Consider the following 24,369-nt stretch of genomic DNA (forward strand, 5'->3'; position numbering starts at 1 on the left):
GAAACAAGTTTATTGAATATATTAATCTTTCATAACTGATTACAAAGTGTATTAAAATCTATTCATCTTAAATGCATTGAAATATAAATGTTTATGGAAGCACAGCTTAAGAATTGGGAGTGGGGGGAAAGTGCTGAAGGACAAACAACATGTACAAACTCTGACTAAAAATGTATGTTTTGTTGACAGATTGTAGCACATTGTGAGAGACAACTAAATCCAGATAATTCCTGAAGATTGCATTTAAGCAATTTGGGGTGGGGTGTCAGGAAACAAGACAACAAAAGATACGACTGGGTATTGTTCAGATATGTTAACCCTTCCACATGAGAGCTTCTAGTGCTAGATAGATAAAACAAATCACAGAGGCAGTTAGAAGGAGGGAACAAAAGAAAGCATGTCCAAATGTATAATCTAGATGGATTTGCAATCGCAAGATACCACTTGATCATGACCCTCCTAAAGTATCTCCCAGAGAAGAGCAGCGTTGTACACACAGTTTGAGAAGATTAACGTCAGATGGTGTATTGGAGATGAATTGCTCAGCATCCTGGGATAATCTTCATTCCTGGACCATTTTCTGCCCACTGAAAGAAGTCACACTGCTTATCCTTCCCAAGAGGGCACACAAAGAAATTCTTTCCATTATTAGGACCAATCTTCAACACCGTCCTCATAATGCTGCGTTTCATGTGATTGCAGAAGGGAAAATGCAGGTCTGCCCACTGTAGAGAGAAATCATTTCTCCTTTTAACATCAGATCCCTCTTTTAGACCGGTGGCAAGAAACTCGACTTTAATTCTGCCAGGTAGGTGGCAACTGCTAATAATCAGGGTAAATGGCTCTCTTTCAAATACGCTGTATGTTTCACTGCCTGAGCTCCACTGGTTTGACTTTGTGAGAGTACAGTTTTCGGGAGTCTTATCTGACTCTGGAGGCAACATGGGTTCAATTTATCCAAGTAAAGTTCTGGTACCTCATAGCTGAATAGCAATAGATCTCACTTCCCCACACTTCCAACTTCCTTCTCTCCCTTTTCAGAATCTGAAGGTCAAAATGACATTACTGCACTCCTTACTGCATTGCAGAGGCCAGTGTAATTGTTGTGTTAACAGAACAAAACCCACGTGAAAATAATCTATTGTATATTGCGTTCAGCCTATCCTTGGGAAGTTAGTTGAGAGGGCCTTTTACTCCCCTTTCAGAACTTCCCTCCATGTGTATATTAAACATGTGGAGATGGGAGGAGAGTATACACTGGCCCCACTCCCAACATATCTGTCCTCTGCTAGCCCAGCCCCATGAGGTAGAAGGTCTGAAAAGGATGCCAAGGTCCATACAAAGAGACTCTTAGATTTTATTTTATTTTTGCAGCGACTACCACTAATTTGCACAGGGAGCCCTTTTCAGACCTTTCAACAAGCTGCAGTACCATCTGGAAGAAGAAAGTGCTGCTCCTTCCTCCATACATTTACTCTGCATATGGAAGGAAGAAATCTGTCTCCATCTGAGCAGGCAGGAGGTACCACCACACATTCCACAATGTGGCAAAAACATCCCAGGAGGATGTGAAGCAGGTCTGTGGCCTGGAGAGAGTGCCTTAGACCTGACCGAGAGGCCCAAGGTGAACCTCATCACTGAGGTTCCCCATCACTACCATAGATGGCTATTGGTTGAAGAGGCAGAGAAGTAGGGGGAGAACCCTCTCCCAAACTCCCCATTCTCCAGCTTTTCAAGGACAGCAATGGCTACTTGATTGAAGAATAATCTCTACTCCCATCTCTGCATCAATTCCACTCTTCAAATAAATTCCCTCTTGTGACCTCCCCACGCAAGAAGTCATCTCAGCCAGGCAGTTAAATCCTGATCATGACTGACAAGAGCATCCCCCCTGCTTTTGCTTTCAGAACTGGGGAAGGAATATCAATAAGCCATAGCTTTCTATATGTCTATTAACGCTTAATAGTATCAATAAATGAAAATCTTTTAGTGTAAAATCTGAATTCAAAGTCCATGACTCTACCCAGAAAACCATTCTGCAGTGGCCAGGATGTGTCTAGAAGTTATCTAGGCAAAGCTAACTTCATCAGTGACATTGTAATTCTCCTTCCAGTACACTAATCCCGAAAGTACGAATGAAACCCATGAGTAATCATAATGGGTTGGAGGAAAAAAGTTGTACCCTTCAAGGGTGCTCGGCAAGGCTACGCAATCTCACGTACTTCAAAATAGTCGCACCGGGCTTCTCTGGGTAAAGGACAGGCATAAAATTGCCTGCCCTTGTTTTCTCCGTTTTTCCTCACCACGCGAAGAACGCAGAAGCGGCTGTGTTTACTGCAGCGAGGGTTGCCAGTATTTAATGTGTAAGAACCATCTGTCATATTAACTGGAGGTGCTCTGCAATGACAGGTTGCAAAATAATAATAAAAACTGCATGAAGTTAAAAGGGATTAGTTACAGCAACAGCAGCAGCAACAACACTCTTCCTCCCTTCCACCAAACACTCTTGCCTTTCGTACGCAGCTGTCAATAATGCATTGTTATACACGTGTAGTGACCAAAATAGAGAAACCGGATATTTTACCTGCCCTACTTGATTTTTCTTTAAATAAAACTGAAGGAATCTGCACTGAGCATCCAGGCAATTGAAATGAAGGGCAAGTGGCAAATTTAAAGTCCCAAAATTGCGTGGCCTCTTATTTTATCTCATTTTTAAAAATATAAAGCAGCACCATTCCGGTGTCGCTGGCATAAATTTTGTCCTTTCATGTTGTTTAAAAGGCATTCCGAATTGGCAGCAGCAAGACGTACTCGAGGCCCAATTCCCTCCAATTATAGTCTCCCCCTCTGGAAAGCTATTACAAGTGTCTTAGACCAGGCCATGGGGATCTCTACCTACTTGTCCGCTTCGGAGACAATTTTCCATGCTCTTTGATCAAAGCTACTTTAATGATCCCAATCATGTTCCACAGAGGAGGAAGTCTGACTGGCGGAGCAGAAAAGTATATTTTATGAAGGTGGCAGGGAAGCTTTACTCTCCCCTAACATTAGCGTCACCAGAAGAGTTGGAGAACATCTTCGCTTACAAGGCACAAGGGCATCTTCCTTGATGGTTAATGTTTAAACAAGGTTAGTTCGCTCCCTGTTACTTTGATTTAGCAGCAGCCAACCTTTTTTTTGCTATAATTCTACAAGTCAAGGCCAAATTCCACCCGGCGGTGCTATTCTCGCGCTCCTGTATACATCGTGAAGTGCTACCTGGGAACTCTGACATCCTCCTCCAACCCCCTCTCAGTCTTCACCACCTCCCCAAAGGTCCAACTTTGGGTAACGGGGGTTTACTTGGCTCCTTACTCAAATGGGTTATATACACCTTTACAGTGGAAGCTTGGTTCTCAAACTTAATCCATTCTGGGAGTCCATTTGACTCCCTAAACTGTTCGAAAACCAAGGCGCAGCTTCCGATTGGCTGCAAGAGCTTCCTGCACTCAAGCGGAAGCTGCATCGGACGTTTGGCTTCTGAAACACATTCAAAAACCAGAACACTTATTTCTGGGTCTTTGGCGTTCAGGAACCAAATGTACAAGTACCAAGGCGTTCGAGAACCAAGGTACAAGTATATTTATTTATTGCCTTTATACCCAGTTTTTTTCTCCAAGGGGCTCAAAGTGACATACCTGGTTCTCTCCATCTTCAATTTTATGTTGTGAACCGCCCTGAGATCTATGGGTATAGGGCGGTATACAATTTTAATTAATAATAATAATTCACCCCTACAACAACCCTGTGAGGTACACTAGACTGGCCAAAGGGCACCCAGTGGGCTTCATGGCCTAGTAAGGATTTGAACCCTGGTCTCCCAGGTCCATGGCTAACACTTTCAACCGCTATGCTACACTGGCTACACCACAATGCAGTTTTGTTTATGGGCTACCAAGTAGGGAATCAGGCAGCAAGGAATATATTGCTCTGCTGTGCTACAGAGAAGCCCACTGGCCCCCTTGCACCTACAATCAAATTCTGTAAAGTTCCAAGGCTTCTGCCCCACTTCATTTCTAAGACACAGCAACTAATCTCTTGCCACTGCAGTTAGCCGCTTGAGCTTGGCAAATTGCCCTTTCTTCTGATCTAAGAAGTTGCCCAAGTCACAAGCGATTCTGTGACAAATAAGGGACACACCGAAGCAACAAACTCTGTTTCATGAGTTACCCATTATCCTTATTGGACAGAATATATATTATATCAAACCACTTCAAAAGCAAAACACGCAATAAACCCCAAACCAATGTTTCCCTATAAACATTGCCTGGCACCCATCAATTTCTACCTTTCAAGTCCACATTCAATGAAATATACTTTAGAGGAATCTTGTTTAGATCTGGAATTAACAAACCTGATTGCTAAATTCTCATTGATCGTCCCAACAGATGAAGATGAGGAATCAATCTTCTGTTTCTTCTGTGCCGGCTTTAAAGAATTATATTGATGGGAGAATGATACGGGTGTATTTACAGCATGGTGGTTGGTGCTGTTATAATCATTTCGTGAAGAATCACACAGAGAGTTTCCATCTGGAGTTAGACTTCTGCTTCCATTATGCTTCGGCAGAGGCAATTTGCTAGCAAAATCTGACAGCACCAATGTTGTTGTCCCAAACACAGTTTTCCTGTTGATCTTAATTTCTCCCCTTGGTTTTCCAAAGTTATTACATGGGTACTTGATTAAGCTGCTGTTAAATGCTGCCAAAGCTTCATTCTTCTGTATTTCTGGAACTTAAAATAGATAGCAAGAAAAGGAAGACATTCCAGTTAGTATCCTCTTTGAACAACTTATCACCCCCTGGAATCTACATACTACTAATCATAGAATCAGAGAATGGTAGATTTGGAAGGTACTCCAAGGGTCATCTAGTCTAATGCCCTGCAATGCAGGAATCTCAACTAGATCATACACGACACATGGTCATCCAACTCCTGCTTAAAAACCTTCCATGAAGGAGAGTTCCCAACCTCTCAAGGGAGTCTTTTCCACTGTCAAACAGTTCTTACAGTCAGAAAGTTCTTTAGTCGGAATCTCCTTTCTTGCAACTTGAATCCATTGGTTCAAACCCTACCCTCTAGAGCAGGAGAAAACAAGCACGCTCCCTGCTCCATGTGACAGCCCTTAAGATATTTGAAGATGGCTATCATATCTGCCTCCTCTTTTCCAGGCTAAACATAACCCAATTCTCTCAACAGACCCTCTTAAGGCTTGGTTTCCAGACCCTTGATCATGTTGGTTGCCCTCTGCACATGTTCTAGCTTGTCAATATCCTTCCTAAACTGCAGTGCACAGAACTGGACACAGTATTCCAGGTGTGGTCTGACCAAGGCAGAATAGAGGGGGACTATTACTTCCCTTGATCGGGACACTATACTTCTATTGATGCAGCCTAGAACAGTATTCACTTTTTCTGCTGCTGCATCACACTGTTGACTCATGTTAAGCTTGTGGTCCACCAAAACCCCTAGATCCTTTTAATAGTTATGAGCATAGGAAGCTGCCTTACACCGAGACAGACCACTGGTCCAGTCAGCTCAGCTTGTCTACCCTGAATGGAAGCAACTTTCCAGGGTTTCAGACAGGGAGACATTCCCAGCTCTCCCTGGAGATGCCAGAGATTGAATGTTGGACCTTCTGCATGAAAGTACTGAGCTACAGTTCTTCCTTAAGAAATAGTTATCCATAATGTCTACTAGGCTCGGATGCTGATGCACATCCCCATTTACATCAATGGGACTCAAGTCAGCTCAGGTTATCACTCTAGAAAGACAGCAAGGGCCTTACAAATGCACACTAGCAACATATGCAAGGATGGAGAATGTAGAATAACTTAAGTTTTTGAAAGGGTCTTTTCAGAGAAAGTAAAATTTCATACATTCAATTAATTAAGGGAATTTTAGATACATTAATTACGGTAAGTGGAGGGGGAAAAACTGCAAGCACATTTGCAAAGCTAAGCAGGATCCGGTATGGTTTCAAATTGGGTGAGAGACCGTCGGTACATTGAGATTCCTGCATTGCAGGGGCTTGGACTAAATGACTTTTGGGGTCCCTTCTGACTCTACAATTATGATTCTAGGACAAAAGCATTAATTATAAGCATTGAGGAAATCATTTTACTTACATCATCTTTTTTATTAAAAAAAACCTCTAGATTTTATTTTAATGTAGATTTTTGAGATAAAGTTGCTTTATTTAAACATATGTTAAAGAAGTCTTTAGATGCCAGCATTGGACTTTGATAACAGCTCAAAAGCTTCACAACTGGAATGAAAGATGCCGAGAGAGAGAAAAAGAGCATTATCGTGATTTTCTTCTAAAGCCCTAAGCCACGCTGCCTTTGTTGTATTGGGTCCGCTTCAGCTTCTAGGGAACCAGCTGGGTGCATAAATTCCAGGAGAGAAGTTAATTGGCAAATCTGACTTTCTGAACAGACTAAATCTTTAGGTTCCTGGGGCTGACATTTTAGTGGAAGACAATCAGCCAAGAGCAACTTTGGCAGACAACAGAAATCCTTCCCAACTGCAGATACAGTTGCTCGCTAACCTCCCTTGCCCAGCACTCTGCTGGCTCCAGAAGACCTACAGCAGGTCGGCACATCTTTTCTCAACCTTCCCTTACAGCCAGTCGCGGTCCCGAGTGTGAAAGGCTTCCGGGAGCTTCGACTGGAAGATCCTACCAGATGCTTATAGCATCAGTGCTCCACTGACAGCCAAGCCCACTCCAGGCATATTTCACTAGTCTATGTCATCCTTATGGGTAAAGGCACCTTCTCAGGGACTGCAATTGGCAGATCAAGTGCAAAACAAATAGACCTGGAAGAGGAAGAGTGACAGGAATGGACAGCAGTCCAAGGGCCATGCAACCTTCTGGGGCCACATGCCCTCTGCTGGGCAAGGAAGAGGCAAAAGTGGGTGTTTCCCCACCCCTGATTTGCAGTTGGTAAGGATAGCCAGCAATTGATCCAGGTGAGACTGGACATGCAGGAAACATAATATTAACCCAAACTTGGGGAGCCTCTTAAAAGAAACTGGCTTGTTCATTAGAGGGGGGAGGCTGATAAATTAGAGCAGCACAGCAGAAAGCACAAAGGCAGGAGGAAGTAGAGGAAAGAGACAGCAAGGAGGAGAGAATCATGGAAGAGAAGGGAGGAAATACAATCAGGGTAGGGCAGGGCAGAGAAGTAGAGTGCCTCAGAGATTAGAAGCTGAACACTGCAGCTGAGAACAGCTCTTCTTTGTGGGAGAAATGAAAGACATCATTGCTGAGTGATTGGAGTTTGCTCCAACGGTAAAGGTAAAGGGATCCCTGACTGTTAGGTCCAGTCGCAGACGACTCTGGGGTTGTGGCACTCATCTCACTTTATTGGCCAGCATGTGGCCAGCATGACTAAGCCGCTTCTGGCGAACCAGAGCAGCGCACGGAAACGCCGTGCTCCAACTGTAAAAGGTGTAAAAAAAATATATACCCATGTGAAGTTTCAACACTTAGTTTTAAAATCACAATTTTTATTACAGGTTTTAAACATTTTTCATGCACACACACACACAAACACTTCTATTGTTTTTGAAATACTAACAGGGTGGAGGACAGCTTTTGTCCCTTCCAGCTATAAAAAAAATTTTTTCTCCTTACAAATGCATTTCCTTTCAATTTATGGAACATTTGGTCTGACAATTCAGGGAAGTTGCTGAAATCTGCAAAAAGTACCAAAGGTTTAACTGAATAATTCATGCAGCATGGGATGGGATAACAGCTGTGAAAGTATATATTTGAGTTACAAAAGGAACATGCTATTATTGCACAAACAGTTGTTCCTTGAGACAAGTTTCTGGGTTTATAATGCAGATTCTAAGAACACGGGCATCTGCTCAGGGCTGTTTCATAACCTTTCTCTATCTTAATTTTCTTGAGAGAGTATTTCCTTTGAATTTCTTTCCTAGTCTGTGGAAAGAAGGGCTGTCTATTCTTCCCACCCCACATAGCTAGGACACCTAAGGACCTTCTCATTTTTTTTACTTTTTAATTGGGACTTTGGGGTCGCTAGTATATATTGGCCCTGTCCAACCCTCCACGCCACACATTCAAAACACAGCCTCATCTATGCACACATGCAAAAGGCACACCAGCAGACTGCCCCCCATCCCATTCCACAGCCGAATCATACAGATTAGATGAATCATGGTTGGCTATCATTCTTTCTCCCCACGCATTAGTCATTGGTGTAATGACTGGGGAAGGGAAGATCTGCATACATGTCAGGAATTTGGGCCTACCAACCCCAGTGCTGCGTCCCACTATTTTTTCCTTCTTTTTGATGCTGTCATGAAAACTGGCCAGGTCTTGGGGTCCCAGAAGAATTTGCCTGGGGAACCAGAGCAGGCCCTCAAACTAGGCTAGCTACCCCTACAGTTCCTACATCAAAGGGGTCAAGTCCACAAAGAAAAGATAACAAATAAGCAGTAAACACATGTCAGGAAGCCACATCCAATAGCAGCTTCCCAATTCCAACCACATGTCCGTCACATGTCTCTAAATGTTTGGGGACATGTCTAGCTAAATGGGAGTGGCATTTTCTGCAGAGAGAAAAAGAGAGGGGGAGGGAACAGTGCATGCACCATGCCACAAAATATAAAGCAACTCTGAAATAAAATAATATCAATGATATCCTTTGTCTTCCTCCTCATATACTATTTTAGATTTGAAGCATTAGGGCAAGTAATAGGCATTTAGGACCAGTGTATTAATGAGCATATTACCTGTATGTTGTGAACAGGAGTAGAAACAACACAAAGCAAAGCAAAACGGTTCCATGTTACTTGCACTGCTGTAATACATTACGATGCCAGTCAGACAACCATATAGACTTACGCTCAGGCCTTGGAGTCAGGCATGCATCACAGAGTTTGACAGACGGCTTGTTTATCAGCGTGCATAGTGTACAGGCCCACTCCTCTTCCGATTCCTGAGCAACTTGTTCCTTACAAGACGACCCCCTGCTGTACGCCCAGCCAATTAAACCATTTCTTCCTGGCAGTTTGCTGCACAGTGAAAGAAAGGGGGAAATTGATGTTAACATGTTGAGAGGTTTGTTCTGAGCGTTGTGTTCCACCAGAGGTTATATGGGAGATTCAGCACTGGATTCTAATAGCTTGGCCACCAGCGAGGGGGAAAGTTGGGCTGCTGCGTCTGATAGCTTGGAGGCTCCAGCTTCGCCTTGAGGGTTTATCAAGGCTATGAACTTGGCTATCGAGACATGGAATGGGAAGGGCACTATTCCCGCTCCTCAAAAGTGTATTTCCCAAAAACAACAATAAGAGTTTACTTATTTCAAAGCACTGGATGATAAAACACAGTGGCATATCAGCCACCTGTACCGGGGATGGCTACTGTTTGGCTCTCTGGAAGCTCTTCAATCATTACGCCAACCATTCCTGGTGGTTGGCCATGCTGGCTTGAACTGATGAAGTCCAACAATGTCTGAAAGGTCACAGGCTGCCAATCCCTGATCTATGCAGTCCAGCCCTTCAAGACTTTCCAAATAGATTCAATACACATGCTAGGCCAGGAAGTGATGGAAATTAGGTTCCTCCCTTGCCCTGTACAGTCATAACAGCTGCCATACATAGAGGGCTCTATACACATGTTCCAATGGACACGTGTAGATCAGAAGAGAAGTCTGCCCACTCCGTCCCCCGCTTGTGATTGCTTCTGTGTATCCTGCACTGAGATTGTTAGATATAGGTGAGTTTTTTTTGGGGGGGGGGACATAAAAGGGAACTTTATGTTCCAGCCTAATTCTCAAATTCTTCCATGCTTTAAAATTGGATTTCAACAAAATAACCCTGACTGGGCATTGTTCCTCATGTAATCAACAATCAATCATATGAGGAGGAGAGTGTGGACTTACGCTTGCTAGATTCAACCCCACAGCCTCCAATATCCATTCACTGTGGGGGCAGCCTGTAGATGGGACAGGATGCTAATGTGCAGGCTCCCCCCTTGTGATTTGGAAACCAGGGAATGGAATGAATGATGGAAGCCATTTTCAATCACATGTTTCTTCTTGCTTTCCCATCTCAGCAGTTTGTTATCCTGACCAAACCATAGTTTAACGCGGCATGCTATCACTGCAGTCTTAAATGTACCTACCCAAAGAGTACACCCGATTTTTTTGCGGGGGGAGGGGAGAGAAGAGGACAAATACATAATTCATTCTAAGAAAAAGGCAGGTATTGCATCAGGCCAGAGAACTGCCCTCACAGCAACGGTTTAGCTATACAGTGGTACCTCGGGTTAAGTACTTAATTCGTTCCAGAGGTCCATTCTTAACCTGAAACTGTTCTTAACCTGAAGCACCACTTTAGCTAATGGGGCCTCCCATTGCTGCCGCACCGCCGGAGCACAATTTCTGTTCTTATCCTGAAGCAAAGTTCTTAACCTGAAGCACTATTTCTGGGTTAGTGGAGTCTGTAACCTGAAGCGTATGTAACCTGAAATGTATGTAACCCGAGGTACCACTGTACATGGATACCACTGGGGGACATCCATGAGAGGAGGCTGCTGCCCTCCTTCTGGGTTTTCCAGAGGTATCTCGTGGACCAAGGTAAGAAACAGGATGCTGAACTAGGCAAGCCTTTAGTCTTAAATAGCAGAATTCTTCTTATGTTCTTAAAACGATCCTCCCTGAAAATCTCTTCCAATTTAGCTAGAAGGTAGCAGAATTTTTCTTTTCTCCCCTTTTCTGAATCGTGGAGAAAATATTCTCAATAAAAGCTTGCCCCCCTGGTGCTCTCAGTAGACATCCTCCATCTGCAGCTTAACAAGCTGAAACCCTGCTGCCTGCATTATTTTGCATGAGAGAAACAAGGGGATGAAAATAAGATATCTGTGTGACTCCAGCAGTGAATGCGCTCCTTAACCCTACTGTTTTAGAATCAGGGAATACGGCCCTAAAAATAACCACTTTGTCTAAGGGAGAGAAGAGGTGGGATGAAAAATATTTAAAGGAAGACGAAGAAAAAGTAGGTGGGCTACTTACAGCACAATCCTATGCATGCCTTCCTTGAAATAAGCCACACCGTGTTCAATGGGACTTCCTTACCAGGATTTAGGATTGCAGCCTTGCTGTACCCCACTTTCTGTGGAAAGTGCCTTTAGGATTGCAGCCTTGCTCATTGAATGCAGGAAATGTTCATTATATCACTAAGTTCCGTTGATGTACTACACGGAGTCCTGCTCCCAAGAGACTGCAATCTACTCACACTATAAAAAAACTTGCAGTGATCTACCCATTGGATTGACCAAAGTTGTTAAGCTTTTTTTAGGGAGCCAAAGTATTTTTTTTGGGGGGGGGGTGAATCAGTCAGGATCACACGAAAGACATGGATCGACCAGGGACGCCCTGCGATCTACCAGTAGATCGCGATTGACCGGTTGGACATCCCTGCTATATAGCAATACTTTGGGTGAGTAGGGAGGGAGGGGAAGAAGTCTGTTGCCTGATTAATCAGGACATTTAAAAAATAAGGTGATTCAACCCTGCAGCCCTAGTACAAACATCCATTTATTTATGAGCAAAGATTGCAAGGAAGCAACTATTCTCCTGTAAATGTGGAGTACAAATATGTGATCTTACTGTTAAACATGTTATATACCCTAATATTTTGTGAGAGAGCAGTATATTCTTTCGGATAACAACTTATTCATTTATTTCCAGTGTATTCAGGCATTTTGTAAACATAGATTGATAGCAATTGACCGGTGGGACATCCCTGGTGCACATTCAACTCTTTTCCTGTGGTAGCCTATCCATATCTACTTGGTCCCAATAAGTTCAATAGGATTCGCTCCAAGGTTTAGCGTACAGAATTGCTGGCTTAATTCAGGTGGCTGGGCAATGGGCAGGGGTAGCCCAGAGAGAGGAGGAAGGAGTGACAGAAAAATACAGAATGCCATTTAAAACAAACAAACGCCAAAGGTTGGATTTTGACACTGGACAAGCTGGAGAGCTATTGAGCAAAAGGTTAGCATTTCTAAAACCAGCTCTTCTCAGAATGCTGCGATAATTTAGAAAATGTTTGATAAAGGTGAACAACCTACCCAGGATCCACAAGCTGAGGCTTGTCCTTTTGGCACAGAGGACAGAAGTACGTCATTCTGTTATTCTCTCCTAAGCGGCACACCGTGATCTTTGCTCTGCACTGACTACAGTTAGGGCGCTTGTACACCCTGTAATGCTTATACAACGCTGATCCCGTCTTGCGACACTAGAACAGAGAACTGAATTACCCTATTATTCATGTGATTTAGAAAGCCAGAGCTCCAGCCCATTGTCAAATCATTTTATCCTTGACTAGAAAAAATAAAATAAAATCCAAAAAGAGAGATTTAAATACATTCACACTTTGGGCAGTTAAAAAAAGTTCCATGAATTTGAGAAATTCCTGTTTTTCTGTCCTGGAAATTAGCTTCCCCTTTGATCTCCCTAGAGGAATAACCAGGCACCAGCTTTGTTTTGGCACCGGGCAAAGAGGTTTGTTTTCCTCGGGCAGCACAAATGATGCTATTTTGTTAAATCTGCTTGTAATATGTTCTTATAACTTTATCATTGCTTTTTTAAAAATTGCTTGTCAATCACTGCACTGCTTTTGTTGTTGTCAGAAAAAGACAATGACATTTTCTCTCTCAATTTTTAAAATTAATTTTCACCAAATTATAAATGAACAAAACAAACAAACAAAAATCATAACCTTATTAAAAATTATACTTATTGACCTTGTTAAGTGACTTCCTCGCTTCCCCTTGGTTGAAATTCAACAATGCACATTTTTTTGTGAACCAATAAGCTCCTTAATTTTTAAAAAAGTTTTATATATATATATATATATATATATATATATATATATATATATATATAATGTTACAAACCCATATTTCTTATTTGCAGAATAAGCAAAAGGTTATCAGCAAAAAAAGAGAAAAGAAACCATCAACATTTCCCCTAGCTTTCTGACTTATAGGTAAGCAAGACGTCAAGCAATGCAATTCATCTTTTAAGGACAGTGCAAAGGATGATGGGTTAGTTACCAGTTCTCTGGCAGTTACCATCAATGGTGCTTAAGGACCAACCAACCTGGACAGAAAAAGCTGATAGTGCAGCACTCCAGGAGAGTTCACATTACATTTTTCTTATTAAAAAAATAATCAAACAGAAACCTAGCATGCTGAAGACCAAAACCACTTCCCCTGGTTGTGCTACCTTTCTATATCCAGATAATTTCTGATGGCTTGGGAACATTGAATCATCTAATTCTCTGCCTGGGCTCTCTAGTGGAGTGGCACAGCTCTTTCCTACTTTTTCTAAATACATCAGTTGGCCCCAAGTCCTATGAAAATTAAAAGACTCAAGTGCATTTCCCTTTGGATTCCACAGGCAATTTTCAATCAGCCAGGGAGAAAAAGCCTCTTCAATCAATTGGCTGGGTGAAGCAATTTTATACTAATGGTGTTAAAAACATTTTTACTATCAAGACACATGTTCAGCATTTACATTTTAATGCAGTTTTCGAAGATCTCTTGAGAAAGGGCTTTCTCCCTACCTTATAAAAGAGTAGCGTGAAATCCCGAGTCATTTTCACCAAGTGATGTACTTGCTCATCCATTAGCTGACAGGCCTGGAATTTGGAGCAGAGGTTTAAAAAACGACAGCCAAGGACTCTCCAAACCACAGTGGGTCACTGCTTAAAACAAGGAAAGGCTGAGGACATGGAACCCCTATCTTAAGAAGCCACATCACTGGTAACGGGACAACTAGAATTGTTTTAAGGCTGGTATCCTATGGATATGTATCTGGGAGTATACCACATTGAAGTCTGTGGACTTCTGAGAAGACATGTATAAAATTCTACCACAAACATGAACACCAGGTAGTGCCATTAACTTCTGTCTTGACAATCACTTAAAGGGGATCAGTGCTGGAATTTTAATCAGCTTGGTTACAACTGAACTATGGCTGTTTCCAGGTCCCCTTTCCCACCGGCCTCTCCAGATCAAATGTAGGGAGTTGATATACAGTGGACCCACCATTTACGCAAGGATTTGGTTTGGGGGGCAGCACACATAAAGTCAGGAACCCCCAAGAAGATAAATATCATCATAGGACTTTTCAGGCACCAGAAAATCATCATCAGGGACCAATTTTATCATCGTATGGCTTTTAAAAGAAGATACAGTGGTACCTCGGTTTATGAACTTAATCCGTTCCTGAAGTCCGCTCTTAAACCAAATCCGTTCTTAAACAGAGGGGCACTTTCCCTAATGAGACCTCCCACCGATAGTGCCCTTCCACCATTTGGCTTCGGTTCGTAGACCGAGGTGAAGTTCGCAAACCGGAACACTACTTTTGCGGAGTTCGTAAACCGAATAGTTCGTTAACAGCGCTGTTCATAAACCGAGGTACCACTGTACTTGAATACTTTGTGAGTTTTTACTACTTTTTAAACTGTTCATTTTAGCACACTTGCCCAATATGGAAATATCAACCTGAATTATTTTCTTCTCAAGACCACTTGCATGCCACATCCCTTTTGTGAGAAGATTCTTTTGAGGATCTGCTTTTTGAAACTGCCATGGCCAGGTGCCTAATATTCTGTTACCATTATGAAAATGGTACAGATTTGCATATATTTTCTTAAACTCTGGTTCTCGCAATTCAAACCTGCAAGTAGGAGGAAGCCAGGAATATTTCACATACTTTAACAACTGGATGGAGACCACTGTCAAAAAGTGCTTCGTTCTTTATTATGTTTCCCACTCCAGGTAGGACTGCCTGGTCGAGCAACACATCACATAACATACGTCCCTTTTGCTTCTTAATTTCACCTTCTGCTCTTAAAAAACTAAATTTTGGAGAGCATACATCCAAGTTTTCTAGCATTCTGACTTTCTGTTCACATTCAGCAGCATTCCTGCAAGGTTAAGGGGGAAGAGAATATGTTGTAAGCGGAGAGTAGGTGAGCAATGCATTGTGCAATTAAAATATTTAAATAGTTGTTTTATCAGTAGGTAGTATCAGAGAGAAAAAACAAAACTGCCCAAAGCCAGGCTGGATTTAGCAGGAAGCAATCCATAGTTCTAAACCAGGAACTCCCCCCCCCTTTTTAAGCTCCATTCTGATTTACCACAGTTTAACATTATGCCAGAACCGTAAACTGTGGTTAACCGTAACTATGGGTTATTGAATAAAACTTCATAAGCAAAAGTTTGAAATTAGCTTGTCTAAGCAAACCAGGAGTGTGAAACCTTTTCCAGTGGATGGAACAAAATCCCATCCCAGATCTCTTTGGCAGGTGGGTGAGGCTACCAACCAGTCCATCACCTGATATTTGTATACCAACATCTGGAAGACTACAGGACTCCCATTACTATATAGCAATACTTTGGGTGGGTAGGGAGGGGAAGAAATCTGTTTCCTGATTAATAAGGGCATATTTTTAGTCAACTTTTAAGAAATGAATGAATAAGTTGATTCAACCCTGCAGCCCTAGTACAAACATGCATTTATTTATGAGCAAAGATTGCAAGGAAGCAACTATTCTCCATTAAATGTGGAGTACAAATATGTTATCTTACACACGTGTTCTTATATCGCTGTGCAATGTAGTGTTATACATGTTATACCCTGATATTTTGTGAGAGGGCAGTATATTCTTTTGTCAGTTTTATGGATAACAATTTATTCATTTATTTCCAGTGTGTATCCATGCATTTTGCAAACATCTATCCTTTTACCACCACCACCCCGCTTATAAAACAAATAAAAGGAACTACTTGAATTTAAGCATAATTTTCGCTTGATTTAAGCCATCTTGCAATGTTTCTAACTTGGAGCCACAGTATTTCCCCCTTCAGGAACTCTTGTAAAAACATATCACAGGAAAACATTCATGGCTTACCTAAGTTCAACAGTTGCATCGTAGAAACAAACCAAATCATTAGTAAGTTGTATTTCCAGAACTGCCAATTCTCCACTTCTGTTCTGGCTTGCATCTGCACTTATACGCAAGGAACCATTCATGCCAAAGTGGATCCTAGAAAAGAAAGACATTTCTGAATATCCCTCAGTTCAGAACATTAACTATTTCTAGCTTATCCCCTACTTTGGCATAACTCCAACTACAATGGCTATGGCTGCTGAACAGACTGATGAACTGGGGTATTGTTTGGGGCTTCAGTTGGGGTTCTTCTTTTGCTGTAATTGTTATTAAATTTTTGTTTCTTAATCTTCCCCTTCTGTGGTCATCAGCGGTTTAGCTATATATGGTATATATTTGTCTCAACACATTCACCTCCATGTGAGCACCAATCCGCTAATGAAGGCCTTTGTCACGCTGTGTGAACAAACAGCTTTTTGCTAGACTGTGCATCTCTTACAAACAGACTCTTGTCTACCAGCTTCCTCTCTTTTCTGCAGTTCTAGACAATCACTACAACCAGATGCAGAGCTCTTCTTATATTCTTATGTCAACGGTTGAAAAGTCTGCAGTTGGAATGAGAATGCGTTCAGTGGCCTAGTTCAAATGCCGCACTAAACCAAACCACAACTTATCACAAATGCGTGTAGGTACGCAGAGAAGTAATGCAGCCACTTTGATCCTTCCGGGTCATTGTCATGCTTTCACTGAGCTAAGTCATGGCTTGGTGTGTGATTTGAACCCAGGCTCATGGTTTAGCTCTCTCCAGGCTCACCATGAGTTTTAACCAAGGTTTGTCCTATGGTTTATGGCTTGTGGTTTGTTCAGGAGAGCTAAACCAAGAACCCTGGTTTGGATGACAGAGTAAGCTGAACCATGGGCTTAGCAACAGAACCACCAAGGAGGAGCAAGGCAGCCATGAGCTCCTCTCTGGGAGCTGCACTTGAGTGTTCATGCTACACCATGGTTTGGCTTAGTGTGAGATGCAAACCATGTCAGCGTGCAGAGATGGAGAGAGCAAGCAACACCTTTTTTAAAGCCCAGTTTTTTCAACAAGGCTTAATAAAGTTGGGCAATATTTCCTCCAAATTATGTACACTTTACTTACCTCAAGGCTTTCCGTCCAAAATACATGAACAGCTCCTTTCCCAGAGTTTCCACACCACTGTAAACACATCCATTAAGCACACTCAAGACGTCTTGACTGGATACTTTATTCCCAATCATCTGAGTGATGCGAAAACAATAGCAACAACAATAAAATAAAAATAAGTAAAGGGAATTTTGTGTCAAATATAAATCTAAGAATGTATGATGGAACTCCTTCTAGGTAGATTTTAAAAGCACAGAAACCAAATACGTGCACCAAAAAGAATCTGAGATCAAAATGTTGGTTTTAAAAACACAAATGACCACTTGGACAAATCTTCCAATGTTTGTACAAAAGAAAACTAATTACATTCGTGCTAAGCTCCGCTTTGGTCCTTGCCAGTTTGCTCAGAGTTTTCCAGCTGAAACACTCATGAAACCAAATACCCAAATATTTGTATGAAGCCAACTTGTGGAAGTCTATGGTTATCCACTAGGACCCTTCTGTCAGTACAACAGAATATAAGAAATGATTCAAGCAAAAGCTCTTGGAAGACTACACGCTAAATGCTGAACACTATGCATCAACACTTAGCTATTTATTTGCCAAACTACTATAATATGCTGACACTGTTTATGAAATATCTTCCTTGCTACTCACACAATATTAAATAATTTAAAGGCCCACGATTGCTGTTTTCTCAATTGCCAATTTGTTTTTTGAATTTCTAGATGTCTTTGTGAAATAGAACATGTTGTAAACTGAAGGTCATGGTGTAATTTATGATTATTTCAGACAGGATAACAACTTGCTGTTGGATGCATAAAATCTGAGGGTGAATGGGAGCGAACTTAGGTTTCTTTAGAAGTGGTTTTCCATCAGCCTGACCAAAGCCAGTATCAGTTTTGAATAGTTTGGTGCATTTCAATAACATGTTTCAGGGCCAATTTACTTTTGAGTGCATCCAACAAGGCATACAGTTGATAATGACCTCGTTTTTCAGATGTTTTTGTACACCAGCCCTGTATAACTGGTTCATTCTCAAGGCAAACTCAGCCCACTGGCCGTACATTGTGGCCTGACAGATGCTTGACAACCGCTTCATTTTTGCTCTCCCAATCACACCACAAAAGCAAGAAATTCATCCAGCTTTGTGACTGTGATTCAAGTAAAAACAGGCTCATGAGGAAGGGTGGACTGAAGCTTATTCTGTTCAACATGTAACAAAAGAGTTCCTTAGTTTACAGTGTGCCATGCTGGCTGTAGGCTTCCACATACTATGCCCTGCCATTGTTAACCATGAATGTCGTTTTTCCCTCAAGCTAAACAAGGCTAGGCCATTACTGGCAATCATCTGGAAGCAAATCCACCCACGGCATGATGCCTTAATCTACCACCTCCTAAATAGCAGAGGCCATGTACAACAAGTAGATGATACCTTTTCCAAGTTAACTATGCACAAACTGTTTGAAAACTGCTTTCGGGAAATGACTTTACTTCTCAAAGTATATTCTCTGGAGAAAGGAGCTAGAGTCCAGTAAGCATACGGAAAAAGGGACTGTTACTAGCACAGTGAATTGCATTGGTTCTTAGTAGTCTATAATCACCCTGCCTCCCGGCCCAGTGGCCACCTCAGCTTGGAAGAAATCATACAACTGAACTTGACCCTGCAGGTTTTTTTGTATCCAGACACTTACCAGAGGAACACAAGAAGATACCACAGGGCTTCCATGTCACTGGCATTTAACATGAATGGGGACTAAGTCTCCACAAACCTTTATCACAGGATAAAAGTGTTCTTAGATACCCCAAAACTGAGGAAAGGGGATGACATAGTTTTGTGAAAGACAAGCCTCACTGAATGAAAACAACAACTAGAGAGAAAGATTATAACCTTGAATTCCTCCAAACACACTACATGTAGTTTTCTGTGTGTGCAAGTTTGGGAGGTGCGGTTAGTCATGCGATTCCCCTTGCCTGCCACTGAGGTGTGAAGAAATTCAAGTAAGTAAGATTGACTATTTTTTATTGCTGTGTTTAGTGGGTGTTTTTTTCATGATACTGTGAGCTACCTTGGGTAAGGCATGCCCCCAAAGGCAGAATACAGTATAAATAATTTTATAAAACAATCAAATCCAGGATGTTTTACCACATGATCTGCTGTTTGTGCAGATCAGACAGAAGGATTGTAGCATAGGAAGCTGCCTTCCATCAAGTCACACCATAGATTTCAGGAAATCATGGAATCCTAGACTGGCCCATCTAGCTCAATACTATGTCCACTGACCAGCAGTGGCCTTCCAAGGTTTCGGCGAGGGTGTTCTCCCATCCCCACCTGGAGATGCCAGGTTATGAACCTGGGACCTTCTGCATGCAAATCAGATGCTCTACCACTGAGCTATGGGCATGGCCTGTTCCCAAAGGGTTGCAATTAAGCAGGAACACAGGCAGCTGCATTATATGGAATCAGACCAGCGGTCCATCTTTAGTTCAGTGCTGTCTAGGCTAGACTGGCAGTGACTCTCCCAAGTTTCAGGCAGGGAGCCTTCTCAGCCCCACCTGCAGATGTCAAGAGATTGGATGTGGGGCCTTCTGTGGGAAACACACCAGGCTCAGTGCCAAGTGCTGAGTTGTTTGCCTTTGTGTACAGCTACAAGGTGCCCAGATTCTACTGAATAAAAAAAAAGCTACAGTATCCTAGGGAAAAGCAACACAAGTTATCGTTACAAAGGCAAAATACAAGTTACCACTTGTTAAAAAATATATATACGAAGTGCTGTCAGGATTTACTATTTATGCCAAACATGTCTTTACAAACAACCTAAACAGAGAACACTTTGTGCATTTTCAAGTTGGAATATTTAGTATATATTTCCAACCAAAGACCACGTAACCAGAGTACTTTTGAGGATTAGGTTTCCTCTAATAAAATTTCCTTGCTTGCACTTGAACAAAGACAGGGTGCGTGGGTGGGGAGTCTCCTCCGTACCCCCCACCCCACCAATCAGGAATACAGCCTTGGATGTTCACAGCTCATTAACCCAAGCTGCTCATTTATATTGCAACATCTTTTTCTCTATAAAGTTCCACAAGCCCCAGCAGAGTAATTTTATGCTGGCAACACAAGTGATCAAAACTTGTGGAGAAATTGCATGCTGTGTACATGGGGAAAGCAAGTGGGGAAGCGGAGGAGGAGAATCCTATTCCCTTGTCCTGTGCATTCACACCAACAGCAGGCCTCATTAGTACATTTTTAAGCAAACAAACAACTCCATCCACCTGCTTTGCTTTTTTTTTCCTGTGAGCCAATTTCAGTATGTGATCTTTCCCTGTACTTTTCTTTTTAAAAAAACCTCCATGACAGTGACTCTATAGCAGATATTGTATAATAGGCTTCCTTATAATATTTTTATTTATTTAATTAATTTTTTTTTTAAAAAAAATTGCCATCTTCCTAATTAGGCAAAGTGACTCGAGGACACTTTCCTCATTATTTCTTACATGTGTTAGATGTTTGCCCAAGCTCTACCAACTCTTCAAATTAATCAGACTCGTTATGGTTGATTTATTATGTTAATGGCAAGAATATATTACAGATTGCCAGTTATTTCTTTTTAAGTGTTTTGTGCAGGGGAAAAACAAAAAAAAAACCCCTCACAAACAGCTGCCTGAAATCGCTGAAACAGTCAGAACTGATGATTACTGGGGACGAGACGATTGTGTCAGCTATACAAACCTCATGTCAATCAGTCATGTCTGTTGTAATTCTGACATGCGACAAAGGAATGTTTACTGGGCAACCTTGCAGATGCTTAGTTTTAGGAACAGGACCGGCAACCTGCATGGCATACATCGCTGTTGCAACCTATACAATGTTTGACATGACCTGCCCAATACTGGGCCACAATATTATAATATAAAGGTAAAGGGACCCCTGACCATTCCGTCCATTCGTGACCGACTCTGGGGTTGCGGCGCTCGTCTCGCTTTATTGGCAGAGGGAGCCGGCGTACAGCTTCCGGGTCATGTGGCCAGCATGACTAAGCCACTTCTGGCAAACCAGAGCAGCGCCGTTTACCTTCCCGCCAGAGTGGTACCTATTTATCTACTTGAACTTTGACGTGCTTTCGAACTGCTAGGTGGGCAGGGGCAGGGACCGACCGAGCAACGGGAGCTCACCCTGTTGCGGGGATTCGAACCGCCGACCTTCTGATCAGCAAGCCCTAGGCTCTGTGGTTTAACCCACAGCACCACCCGCGTCCCTATATTATAATATAGAGCCTAACAAAATGGAATGAAGGGGACCAAAGGACACCATACTTGCCATGCAAATATCATTGGTTTAAAAACTCAGTGGTAAGATTTCTTAAGTACTCATGTGCCATTTCCCCCTTTACAGTCTGCAAACCTGCTCGTGACAATAACCTTTGTAAACGCATCACACGCTGATACAGCCTAAAATCCTATCAACACAACCAATAACACATCCAGTCCTTTCCATTAGTTTAAATGGGTTTTCTATAATGGATGCATTTTCAGGAGGAGCAGCTGAACTAATCCTAGCAAGTCGTTTCAATCACGGGGCTTGGGGTTTGAAGCAGGAAGCGCTGTTGTTGCAATGCCACACCCTCATTGTATGGAAGCCAAGACAAGAACAGCTTCCTCCCGGGAACACGTCTGTGCCAATGTGTGGGTGTTCAGACCCAGGGGCCAGTGCTTTTCCAACACCAGGGAGCAGAACTAGCAATCTGCCCTCTGCCCTTATCACACCCATAATATGCAAAACGGGCTTAAAGCAAGCTGGCGTGTGGATCCTGCTCACTGATCTTCATAGAATAGCAGATGGAAGGGACCCTGAGCATCATCGAGTCCTCCCCCTGCAATGCAGGAACATGCAGCTGTGCCGCAAAAGTGGCTCAAACCTGCAACCTTAGCGATATCAGCAAATACTCCCATCAGCAGCAGGCCCGCAGCCAACTTAGAGGCTGGTCAGGAATGGGGGGGGGGGAGCTGCAGTCTAAAGACACCTGCAAGGCCACAGGTATTCCTCGTTTTTGCTTGTGGGCTCCCAAAAGCAGATCTGGCTGGATGTGTCTTTGGGTAGCCCTAGAATCTGGAAGGAACGCCGAGGGTCACCTATCTTAACTTAAAGCACCCCTGACAGGTGATCATCAACCTCTGCTCTTATGAGGGGGGAGGGAGCCCTGTGAACAAGGCTGCCCGACTCCTTCCCTGCAGTCATTCCTATAACCGCAGCGCGGGTGGAGCGGAGGTTTAGATCCGCGCCGGCTGCGGAGTGCAGACGCTACTAACCGCGTTAGGGGAAGAGGCGGCGGCCGCGGCAGCGCCTCGTCCTGCCGTGATGGTAAACAGGGACGGGGGCGTCGTCAGGGCTCTTCCTCGCACGCCCCGCACCGCCTGCCCGGGGGCCACGCGGGCCCGGATCTTCTCCCCGTTCAGCGCGCAGCCGGGACCTTCCACCATTCTCGCGCCGTGGGGGGAAAAAGAAAAAGCGTTCAAATTTCCCGCCTGCCTGGCCTGGCCGCTGCCCCGCCCCGCGCTTCCGCCTCCGGGAGTTTTGTGCGCCGGGTCCCGGCAACTCTGAGCTCGAGAGCTGCTCCGCATGTAGAAGGAACGGCTGGGCTTTCAGGGCTCCTGCGAATGTGTTTTGCAGACCCTGGATCCCTTTCCCTCCCTCCTTCTGTCTTCCATAAAAAAGGGGGGGGAAATGCCTCCATATCTGGCGCGTATTCAAGATCACTGATATTTGAGCTGCAGATGCTCTTCGCACTTGCCGGGGGTGCGGGGAGCAAGCCCCATTGAACTTAGTGAGGTTGCCGAGTAGTTGGAAGGGGGCTCCACGGGTCATCTAGTCCAACCCCATCTGCAGTGCTGGACTCTTTTGCCCAACGTGGGACTTGAGATTAAGAGTTTCCTGCTCCACCGACTGAGCTGCTGTTGATGCAACACAGGGTATTTACACCGAAAGTGAAGCCTTAGAGTTGCCAGGGCTTGGGCATGGCTGTGTGGGGAGAGAGACTTATTTTTCTTAAAACTTTGAAAGCCTGCAGCACAGTGTGTCATAACTGTATATGCCAATGAAGTCCATTGATAATGATGTTTGTTCTGAGTATGACTTAGTTGGAGGGGTGGGGGAACCCTTGAAAGCAGCATGTAAGCGCCCTTACAAAGAATTCCAGTTCATATCCATGCATTTGTGTGAGATCCAGTTCATCCAGTGCCCCAGTGTGTAGGCTGTGTATATGTGCCGGGAATAGATATGTGTCTTGTGATCATGAATGTGTGTGCATGCGCGCACATTCACACATGATCATGTAACCAACACTGGATAATTTAGCTGGTTAGAGTGTGGTGCTGATAACATCAAGGTTGCAGGTTTGATCCAGCTGCATATTCCAGCCAATGAGTCTCAGGGCCCCTTCCAACTCTACAATTCTATGTGTAATTCCTCTGCGCCAGACAAGAGGTGGAAGAATTGCACAGCTAGGCTTAATGTGCAGGCAGCACTTGTTTTAAAATTGCATTCACGTCCCGTCTTGCCTTTAAGGAGCTTGCATGGTTTTCTACCTCCCATTTTGTGCTCACAACAACCCTGTGATGTATGTGACAAGCTGAGAAGGTGTGATTGGCTCAAGATGACCCAGTGAACCTTGCAGCCTTGTTAGGATCTGAACCCGGGTCATCCAAATTCTAGTCTGCTCTAGCTCCCTTTTTTCATCCAAAGATTTTACAGTGTAATGAAGGGAGCCCAAAAAACTTTCTGTCTCTCTTGCTTGAGCTCTGCTGTAGGTTAGCCAGTCAGCATATTGGAAAATATTAGCATGGAAGACATCAGCAAGTGAAGGATTCTCTGCCTTTCCTCTTAGTTTTTCTGCTGCCAAGACGTGCCTCTTCTCTTTGCCGCTGCTGCTATCCAAATGCCAGGATTCCAGGTGCCTTGTTGCAAGCCTTTATCAGCTGCTTGCATATGTGCAGCACTTCATTTTAATTAGCCTCGAGATCCAAGTCTCTGATGGAATAGCAGGGGTCCCTAATTATCTTCACAAACTAGTGATCTGCCCAGAAAATGAGGAATGAATAAGGCATTAGGCAGTCAGAGGCCAGTACAATCAAGGAGAAAAGCAGAAAAAAGTGGAGGATAAGGAAATCAGTTTTTCAATGACTTGTCGGATATCAAATTAGTTTTAACCATCTTTGCATTTATTTAAAAATTGGCTGATTTTAAACATTGTATGTCTGTCT

At 43.1% G+C, this 24,369-nt stretch overlaps 1 protein-coding gene across 1 annotated transcript; it reads right to left on the bottom strand.

Moving 5' to 3' along the window:
• Positions 1-22,765, bottom strand: NEIL3 (nei like DNA glycosylase 3). Its single transcript, XM_081875337.1, has 10 exons — positions 22,420-22,765; positions 17,125-17,243; positions 15,999-16,133; positions 14,798-15,011; positions 13,644-13,718; positions 12,145-12,311; positions 8,914-9,083; positions 4,394-4,772; positions 2,223-2,397; positions 1-725 (listed from the first exon to the last, which is right to left on the bottom strand). Exons 1-10 carry the CDS (start codon positions 22,729-22,731, stop codon positions 543-545), a joined length of 1,929 nt encoding a protein of 642 aa, XP_081731463.1. The 5' UTR covers positions 22,732-22,765; the 3' UTR covers positions 1-542.
• Between the last annotated feature and the right edge of the window lie 1,604 nt (positions 22,766-24,369).

This window comes from Podarcis erhardii (genome assembly GCF_964252035.2).
Source record: "Podarcis erhardii genome assembly, chromosome: 9".
In the NCBI taxonomy this organism is placed as follows: domain Eukaryota; kingdom Metazoa; phylum Chordata; class Lepidosauria; order Squamata; family Lacertidae; genus Podarcis; species Podarcis erhardii.